General features: G+C 38.1%; 1 protein-coding gene across 1 annotated transcript; it reads left to right on the forward strand.

Annotated features, from left to right (window-relative positions):
• Nucleotides 1-4,209: 4,209 nt before the first annotated feature.
• On the forward strand, nucleotides 4,210-7,278 carry LOC118645176. The gene has a single exon (XM_036285779.1). It carries the CDS (start codon nucleotides 6,776-6,778, stop codon nucleotides 7,244-7,246), a length of 471 nt encoding a protein of 156 aa, XP_036141672.1. The 5' UTR covers nucleotides 4,210-6,775; the 3' UTR covers nucleotides 7,247-7,278.
• The last annotated feature ends 3,710 nt before the right edge of the window (nucleotides 7,279-10,988 follow it).

A 10,988-nucleotide genomic window follows, 5' to 3' on the forward strand; every position in this document is an offset into this window, starting at 1 on the left:
TCACTCCATTCTGCCAAATCTTAAAATGTTTATGTTATTAGAACTTTATTGCATTGATATAATGATATATTTTATTTACTTAGTTCAACATAACGATAACAAACGATTAATATATAATAAAATATTAAAATTAAGCAGAACAGTAAAAAACATTTGCTTCGAGGAGGTACTCACTCACCAAAATTCATCAAGAATCTAATGTTGAAATCACGTGAAATCAGAAATCAGTTAAAGTCGTTTTATTAAATCCAGGAAGAAATCACGTAAAGTTACGTTAAATCATTCGAAATCATTCGAAATCATTTCAAGTTAACAAAAAATTGAAACCACTTTGAAATCATGCTGAAATGACATGAAATCACAAAAAATCAGTAATCAGTCAAGTACTATTTGTGAGTGAATAACCCCTCAATTTGATTATAATTTCCACGAGAAACAAGTATGTTACTTTTACTATTATCAGTCTCGTCTATTTTTATACTTTCTTGCAATTCCTGAACACTGCTACAACCAGATTGGGATTCAGAATTGGTTTCTGAATTTTGATGATCGCAGTTAATATGCTTCAATATTGTATCATATGATCTAACAAGCCCACAGAAACATCCAGTTTTTTATTATAAAAATGCCTTTAACCCTTAATAAAAAATAATTACTTAAACTAAACACGAAATGTCGAGGTTATTTTTTCGTTCTTTCCGCTGCTTTCCGCAGTCTAGTCAACTCTGAGTGGCACTGAAAATTTTGGCGTGTTCTTTTCCACTTGCACTATTCAGTGCCACCCATGGAACTTGACCAGTGTTGATGTGAACTGAGTGCGCACTAACTTTTTCCTAATCGAAAACGCTATTAGGTGGAGGATGGTGGAGAGGGCGAAGAGAAAGAGAAGCCTTCATTTGCGCACAGTACATTTGGACACGTTGCAATTGCCCACCGTGCTATTAGACACGAAACATTGCACACCGTTCAGTTGCGCACAGTTCGTTTGGACGCAGTTTAATTGGACACCGTTCGATTTGACACCGTTCGATTGGACACCGTTCGATTGGACACAGTTCGATTGGACACCGTTTGATTGCGCACCGTTCGATTGCGCACCGTTCAATTGCGCACCGTTCAATTGCACACCATTTAAGTCGCAAACCTTTGTGATGCAGTGAATGCTTTACACACACACGGAGGGTGGTACAAGGGGAGGCTTTCGGTCCCCCTCCCGCACCCACCCCGTCCAAGTCACTAACCCACATTGCAAACGCAGTCATAATGTATGAATATTTAATATGCGTTTGATTGAACGGTGCGCAATTGAACAGTGTACAATTAAACATCGTACAATTGAACGGTGTGCAACTGAACGGTGCGCAATCAAACGGTGCGCAATCGAACTGTGTCCAATCGAAATGTATTCAATCAAACTGTGTCCAATCGAACGGTGTCCAATTGAACGGTGCGCAATTGAACGGTGCGCAATGTTTCGTGTCTAATAGCACGGTGGGCAATTGCAACGTTCTGTGCGCCATTGAACCTCTCCCGAAGAGAAAGAGGGTGTATATAACGGAGCTCTGGATGGAGAGAAGGAGATGGGGATGGAAGGAGAGAGAGATGGAAGGAGGTGAAACAGAAAGGGGGAGGGAAGGAAGAGGAGGAAAGGAGGACGAGCAGTAGCGAGACCGGAATGGAGACAAGGAGAGAAGCTGCAGGGAAAGGAGGCAGGATGAATGAGGAGAAGGATGAAAGGAGACGTGCGACGAGGTGGATGGGAGGTGACAGCGGTGGAGTGAACCGTGAGAGGGAGGGGTTGGAGAGGAGGGCTGGGAGACGAAGGAGCAGAGGAGGAGGGGTTGTAGGACGTGTCGTGCTGCTCCGTGCACGTCGGGGTCCGTCCCCCGTCAGGGGCCCTTGCACCGCTGCGCGTTGGTCTTTTAAATGTCGATGGGTTATTGTGGATAATGTCGCGGTTGTTCTCTTTCACGGTCACTCTATTTCACTAGGTGCTGCGCTCCCAGGGTTGGGGTGTTAATGAGGCACTCACGAAGTTCGTATGTCAAACACTTTTATTTTACAGAATAACAAAGTCTACGCGATAGATTACAGTATTACGAGACAACTCTAACTGATTGAAATGACTGAGCCCGACTTGGCGTTGGGCTTTCTCTTTTTATTCCAGTTTTCTGGGTTACGTTGCATCCTTGCCGATCAACGTTCCTGCTACTTAGCAAGGCTGCTGCGTCTGAATTTCGATTATTCGGCTCTAATTGGGCCGTTGCGCCATTTTCTCATTGTCGCGCTCGGAGTTGCGCGATCTTTTTCTTTTGCTACATTGATATTTCGCCGAATGCTTAGTCGCGGTCTACATATGTCGGTTACGAGGTCGGATAGGGAAATTCAGCCCGTAACAGGCGGGAAAACGGCGGATGAGGGCATGCAAGAAGGGGAAGGGGGGGAGCTAGGATGTAATAGTCACTAAGGGCCAGGTCGAGTCGCAGGTTGGGGTTATGGAATGTAAACGGTTCGGGAACGCTCCGGGTCAAAAGCGCCTTGTAACTCCTGAGGGAACACAATAAATCTATTTATCTATATTCTATGTCATAATTATCGTATTTGACACTCTGATAAGCACATTTATATAATAATTAATATGATAATAATTTTGATATCACTTTTCCTTACACATATTTACTTACTCCTATTATTATGGCATAACTCACGTAAATATTACGTTTTATTATCAATCAAAATACCAACATTTACCTTATTTCATTTTGCGCACATGAATTACGCATATCTTATATTTTTTTATTATCTTAGATTAATGATTATTAACCCTTATGAAAAAGTAGTACTGGTTTTAATACTGGAAAAAGTATTGGTGAAAGTGTGTGTGTGTGTGTGTATGTACTGGAGCATAAATACTCAAAGTATTACTAAATTCGACCATACTGATCTTCGAAGTAGCCTGTACTTCATCAGTACTCCTTAGTACTCATCCAATACTCATTCACCACTCATGAAGTACTTTCTCTAATACTCATCTTAATACTCGTCTAGTACTCCTTCTAGTACCCATCCAGTACTCTTGTAATATTTACATTGAATACTAACGTAGTATAGGCGCAGCACTAGCGTAGTACTACCCAAGTAGACAAAAGAAGATGATATCAAAATGACGTTATTTTGACATCATCTTTTATGATTATTTGTTCTACTTTGGTAGCGTAGTATTTGTATAGCAATAACTAAGCTTGTAATTAAACTGTGCTGACATAACACTTGCAAATATTTACATAAATATCGTAAATATTTATAAATATTTTTATAATATTTGTGATAAATATTTATGATTTGTTTAATCTAAGATCACAAAAATATTTATGAAATATTTTGGTTAATATTTATAAAATATTCAAACAATTGTTATACATATTTTGTAAATATTTTATAAATATTGTGTTGTTTGGGAATTAATCTGAATTTGTACTATAATTTTATATTTGCATTATAATTTTGCTTATAAGTTTTTATACAGTGTTGTAAAACAACGTGTACAATTTTTTTATATTTAGACTTCATAAATGTTTTTAATTTGTTATACGATAAATACTAAATAGATCTTAAAGTTAATTATTTTGTTTATTGATATTGCTTTTTAATTATATAAAATTAACTTATATAAATAAATATTTGAAAAGAATCATATGACAAGTAATAATATATCATAAGAATGTAGATATTGCTTTAGGTATTTATAAAATTAATGTTAAAAATTTTAGAATACTGACGAGTGTTATACAGGGTGATTCAAAATATATGTCCTTGCATAGACGTATTCTTAGTAATATTCTGAGTCAACTTTTTCTTTCACAAAAAATTATTCAAAGCTTAGATTTCTAGATATAATAAGAAATAGTTTACGTATCCTGAATCGGATACAAGAGGTAAGCAGGGGTGGCATAACTCACCGCTGCTCGCAGACACCACGAGCACCGCGAGGCATCTGCTGCGCTCAATAATCGATAATCATCTCAATTATTTTTAACGATGGTATTTAGTATTTTGAATTACCCAAATATTATGTAATAAAGGAAGAAATGAATAGGTGACAAAGAGAGAGAGAGAGAGAGAGAGGGGGGAGGGGGAGGGGAGAGAGAGAGAGAGAGAGGGGGGGGGGAGAACTTGTTTGAACCTGTTTACGCACGTACCATCCTGCAATCAATTGATTGTTCTCACGATCTATTTTTCAATTTATCGGATTAAAAGTCTTTTTCTTTTTTCTTACATTTTATCACTTTACTCATTTACACACACACATTCTGTTTACTCACTTGACCAAATTTATTTACACATCAAAAAAATAGTACGAAACATTTAACTATTAAACATTACTAATCACTCGGCGCGTCAAAATTATTCGAAGAAAGAAACGCGTATTTACTCGACAAACACACAACGCGTGTTTACTAGTTACTCGATGTCAGCTGATATCGAACTCAGCTAAGCAAGCAGACAACTGACTTTATTGGTTATTGTGTGGTAACACTGTCGAATATGTGTCTGGAAACGCGGCAACTTAAAAATAAAAATATTAATTAATATGATTTACTATTATAATTTGTTGAAGAATATGTTGGAAATGCATACACGGAGACCCGGAGAGCAAAAAATTTGACATTCTAGCAATCAATTTGAATATTCTACGTAATTATTTAGATGATAGAAAATTAATTTTAAATCTGTATTAAAGATCTGTGTTAAAGACAATTGAGATGATTATCGATTATTGAGCGCAGCAGACGCCTCGCAGTGCTCGTGGTGCCCGCGAGCAGCGGTGAGTTGTGCCACCCCTGCTTACTTCTTGTATCCGATTCAGGATACGTAAACTATTTCTTATTATATCTAGAAATCTAAACTCTGGATAATTTTTTGCGAAAGAAAAAGTTGACTCAGAATATTACTAAGAATACGTCTATGCAAGGACATATAGTTATTTTGAATCACCCTGTATATGTTTTCGCGCTGATAGTACTCCGAGTATTAATCTGATAAAGTACTAATACCACTTCAATACTTTAAAGTACTAATGAATATTATTGCTTTTAGTACTGCCAGTACTGTAAGCACAAATAGGCACAGTACTGTATTCTGCAATATTCATGCAATATTAATATATTAATACTCTCAGTATTAATCCTAATACTCCCAATACTGATCACTTAGTACTGAGTGCTGAGTGTTATTACTACTTTTTCGTAAGGGAAGGTATACGCGTATCTCGCGATTATTTGCATTTCTTTTAAGTAACATGTTACGGGCAAAAAATTCAAAAACCGATTTATCAATTCCGTTGAAGACTTCTCAAAACGGGAGCAGCTTGCGTTCTTTTGTTTAACGGGGCTTTCAATTTATTGTTTTAGGGCAACCGCAGCACATCTGCTTATTCCCAGGGATACGCTGAAAGCCGGAAGGATTGTTTATTGCATTTGAGAGAGAAATAAATGGGACGAGAGACAGGTTAAATAAACGTATTTATTTATTTATTAATCAGTTGTATTTTAGTTTATTGAATATTTATACAATAATTGTTTGATACATCTGGAGTAGATGTAGACCGCAACTTGAACGGTATATTGCATGAAGAATATAATATGTACATATAAATATAAATGTATTCATATGTATCAGCTTTGTAACAAATAAATCATGAATTCTAATTATTCGAAAAGTATGTAATAGATAGATCTAAGATATGCATATGAAACGATTAAATCAAATAGTGAAAATAAGTACGTTATTAAATTATTGGTAATCAGATAAGACATAAGTTCAGTCAGCATTTAGTCGTTCGAAAATGACAGACTTATTTCTAAAATTTATAGAAAATGATTGATTAAGTTCTATCACAATTTAAAGTCAAGCGAGAATCATTTACTTTATTGATAATATGAACTTATGATGAATGTTTCTGTTTAAGGAGTTGAGTGGCACCCGTTTGGTTACGTCAATATTGGTCACGTCAACATTGACCACGATCCCGATTAACCACGGAGTGGATTGGCCGCGTCAAAATTGGCCACGCGTCAATATTGACCACGCGTCATTATTGGTCACGTCAATATTGCCCACTGGCCAATGACGTGGCCAATGACGTGACCAATAATGATGCGTGGCTAATATTGACGTGGCCAATCGGGACCGTGGCCAATATTGACGTGGGCAAACGGAACGCTTCCAAAGGGTTGCGAACAAACCACTCTAGAATTTTCAAAAAATGGAAAAATTTTTTTTATTTAAAAGGTGCCTAAGAGTCTTAAAAATAAGATACAACATCATTTATAATGGGGAGAATTTTTTAAGTGCCTGTATTTTGATCCCGATCAAAGTCACCTGCTGCGCGCTCGGAGCAAGTATAAGACTCGGCGCGACGCGCTACGATTTTTATTATTTGGAATGCTTATACTTGCTAGGATAATAAAATATTAGTTACCTGTTTCATTTAAGTGATCATAAATGGCACTAGTAATACTACCGTAAAAAAATATTAGTTTTATTTCTGTCTTCAGTGTAACCGTTGAACCCTATTCGCACGACACGTGGCTTTTTACTCTGCATTTTGTTAAATTTTGTGGTTTTTGTCAGTGTTTAAATGTAGTAATACAAATTTACATCATGAGTGAAAACAAAGTGAATCGTAATCGAAAAGGAACTAATGTCTACGGACGAACAGCCGCAGCACGAAAGATGTCCGTCCGGTGAAGATTCGTGGTGCTCGTGGTAGCGAATGAATGCCGCTAATACCTTGGAAGAATATCATCATAAACTATTTCTTTCCCAAGATGTATTCAAAACCATGAAGCCAATATATGAGGATTTAAGCAGTGACGATCTTCTCACTCGATGCATAGGTGACCATACACAAAATAACAACGAGAGTTTCAACTCAACAGTGTGGGCGATGGCTCCTAGAACAACTTCAAGTGGCAAGACAATTCTCGATATCGTGACACATATTGCTGTTTGCGTGTACAATGATAGAATGACACCGATAATGGAAATTATGCAAACTTTGGGAATCAAAATCGGAACAAATTGCTATAATTTCTGCACCGAAGCCGACGAACGCCGTGTATCACTGGCTGAAACATTACTGTCTGACGCAGCAAAATCGGCTAGGCAGTCTGCAAAAGCCACCAGAAAAGAAGAAGAACAGAAGAATGCCAATTTGAAAGGCCAATTATACGGGGCATCGTAGATTGAAAGTGTGTGCGTGCGTGCGTGCGTGCGGGCGGGCGGGCGGGCATGTGTGTGTGTAAAGTATTCACTGCACCACATGGGTTTGCGACTTAAATGGTGTACAATTGAACAGTGTGCAACTGAGCGGTGTGCAAATAAACGGTGTCCAAAAGCACCGTGTTCAAATGAACGATGTGCAAATGATCAGTGCGCATCTTTCCGTGTGCAAATGATCAGTGTGCATCTTTCCGTGTGCAAATGATCGGTGCGCATTTCTTGGTGTGCAAATGAATGGTGGGCAAGTGAACGGTGTGCAAGTGAATGGTGTGCAAGTGAACGGTGGACATTTTTTCGTGTGCAAATATCGGTGGTCAAATTTTACGTGTGAATGTAATTGGTGTACATTTTTAATAAAATTTCTTTTGTGTCCAAAAACACCGTGTCCAAATGCACCGTGTCCATTTGAACCGTGTCCAAGTGCGTGCCACCTTTCGACGCTCTAGAGTGGTTTAACCCCTTAATTTTTTGAGTCAAACTGCCAGTTTAGCAGAATTCTCGACACTAGAAGGGTGGTTAATGCTTGTTAGTATTCAAGCGTCTTACCTGGTTTGTGAAGTGCTATGAAAGGTGATAGGAAACACAGGTGGCTGCCTAATAATAATTATTATTTATTCAAGATTATTTGTTCATGTTTCAGTAGTTATATCTATAGCGGTTCAAACTCGGGAGCTCAAAGAGGGGAGCAGGTGTGCGGAGGGAGCGTCCCGTTTGCCCACGTCAATATTAGCCACGGTCCTGATTGGCCACGTCAATATTGGCCACGATCCCGATTGACCACGGGGTGGATTGGCCACGTCATTATTGGCCACGCGCCATTATTGACCACGTCAATATTGCCCACGTCATTATTGCCCACGCGTCATTATTGCCTACGCGTCATTATTGCCTACGCGTCATTATTGGCCACGCGTTATTATTGCCCACGTCATTATTGCCCACGCGTTATTATTGCCCACGTCATTATCGCCCACGCGTCATTATTGCCCACGTCATTATTGGCCACGTTATTATTGGCCACGCGTCATTATTGGCCACGTCATTATTGGCCACGTCATTATTGGCCACGTTATTATTGGCCACGTTAATATTAGCCACGCGTGATATTGCCCACGTCAATAATGGCTACGTTAATATTGGCCACGCGTCAATATTGACTACGTCATTATTGCCCACGCGTCATTATTGCCCACGTCACTATTGTCCACGCGTCACTATTGCCCACGTCATTACTGTATATGGGTTTGCGACTTGGACGGGGCGGGTGCGAGAGGGGGGCCGAAGGCCCCTTGCACCCCCTGTGTGTGTGTGTGTGTGTGTGTGTGTGTGTGCAAAGCATTTCTCTGCACCACATGAGTTTGCAACTTTTCACGCTAAACAAAAAAATTGATTAATATTGACGTGAGCAATAATGACGCGTGGTCAATAGTGACGTGGGCAATATCACGCGTGGCCAATAATGACATGGCCAATATTGACATGGCCAATATTGACGTGGTCAATATTGACGTGGCCAATCGGGTGCCACTCTGCGAGGGGAAACTCATAGGCGCGCGTGGGCATGACATCACGCGGATTGTCGGGTCTCGCGGCGCGGCAATTGCTGACGCGGGATTTTCGGGTCCTTGGGAGCCGTAGAGGGGGAATCGAGGTCCACGACCGCCGCCGCCGCCCGCCGCCATCTATCGCTGTCCGCCACCGTCCGCCGTCGCGCTACTCCCGCTCTCCCTCTATTGCGAATCTCTCTCTCTCACCCTTACGCGATATCTTTCAGCAGCCATTGCCGCAGTGCTCTCTCCCTCTATTGTGAATCTGTCTCATCCGTACGCGATATCTTTAACCATGCAGTCTTATCATTATCTCGTTCTTTCTTTTTCATCCGTTGCGTTTTTTTATACGCGGTACATGCGTTTCCACCTATCGCACCCTATCTGCATAATTCTATATAATTGTTTTATTCGATTGTTTTATTTGATAATTAATTCATGTTAATTACAAGATGGATTTTGTATTTTTAGTTTATCAGTTATCTTTTTTTTGTTCTCACGTTTTTGTATCATTTATTTGTGTTTTAGCGCATGTTTTAGAGATATAGCACTGAAATGTAAGAATTTTGCAAATTTAACTGTAATTATATCCGTTTGTACACATTGGATAAAATACATTATAAAATTACTGTTTTGCTGCACATGCAAAAATTTGTATTTTCATTTGAATGTTCTTTGTAAAATCAACGACTCCTTTGATCATAAAAAGTGAAATATAAACGATGTGATAGCATAAAGGCTGAATAAAATTTGATGCTGTACTAAGACTAGAACAGAGAGAGTAACGGAGAGGAATTGTGATATTCTAAGGGAACAATCCTGAGGAAAAATAAAAAATTTCAAACAATTATAATATATGTATAAATTTATAAAAGTATCTATAAAAGTAAAATATTATTTATACATGTAAACTATTATTTATATGTAAAAAGTATAAAAAGTATAAAAAAGTATATAAAAAGTATAAAAAGTATAATAAAAGTGTAATAAAAGTAATAATTATAAAAAAGTAATAAAAGTAATTATAATATAAATCACTCCCAGATTTCCCGATCGTTATCAGTTATCGGCTCCATATTAAATAATCTTCTTAAATCCCATACGTCAACGTTGGGATCGGGATGTTGTCCATACGCATCTTCCATATTTTGGTTATTTTGCATTGATTCATTTGGCGGAAATATCGTCTCCATCGAGCTGCGGCGATGTTAATGAATCCAGGTATACGGATTTCGTCGAATCCAGAATATGGCCGAAAAAAAGACATTTTTAATTTAATCATGCTGTACTCGAGCTGTATCCAAAACAAATTTTGCATAGTTGTATCCAAAAACAAATATTATATACTTGCTGACCAACGGGCCCACGTATTGACATTATATTATTCAGCCAAATAATTGATGTGTAGCTCGATGGCGTGACATATGTACGGCCGTAAACGGCCGTGGCCGGTCCGTGAGGGATGTCACTGACGTATACGTACTAAAAATTAAGAAATGATATTGCGTTAAATCAAAAAGATTTACTTGAATAAGGATTTATTTTATATGAGAGAAATGATATTCATGTTATTTAAGAATAATTTTCTTGAACGGAAAGGAAAATATGTTGAATAGAAAATAATATTTGCAGTATTGACTTGCACTTGAAATAAAACTACAATATTTTTAATTTAAGAAGAATATATTGCTTATATAAAACAATGATTAATTTGAACATAACTTTCAATTTGAGAGTGATCTTTTCATGTACTTACCTCCATAACCGGGTATTCGATCCTAATTCTGTGCATTGTATCGATTGTAATCACTTATAAACGCGAGACACTGTGAAGATCGACGTTGAGGAGCTTGACTAACGTATTATATACTGAAGAAGTACGTGACTCTTACTTGAAAAATAAATTTGAAAAAGGTTCTCAGCCATGCCAGCTTCGTAGAATTTTTATCTGCGCTTACCATTGTCTAACAAGAACTAAAATGTATGTGATTTATCAGTAAGATTGTCTTATATGTTGTCTCGGTCAACGTTTCGGTCAACGTCTCGGTCAACGTCTTTGTCGAAGTAAAGCAGTGTTTTAAAACAACACATTGTACATCTGTTGAACCACAATTGAACCGCTATCAAACCGCTATCATTACGTCTGTAAAACAGCAT

The sequence above is a fragment of the Monomorium pharaonis genome, chromosome 4 (assembly GCF_013373865.1).
Source record: "Monomorium pharaonis isolate MP-MQ-018 chromosome 4, ASM1337386v2, whole genome shotgun sequence".
Classification (NCBI taxonomy): domain Eukaryota; kingdom Metazoa; phylum Arthropoda; class Insecta; order Hymenoptera; family Formicidae; genus Monomorium; species Monomorium pharaonis.

Excerpts from the sequence above, each read along its gene's own strand:
- LOC118645176 (XM_036285779.1), top strand. The coding sequence starts at position 6,776 with ATGAATGCCGCTAATACCTTGGAAGAATATCATCATAAACTATTTCTT.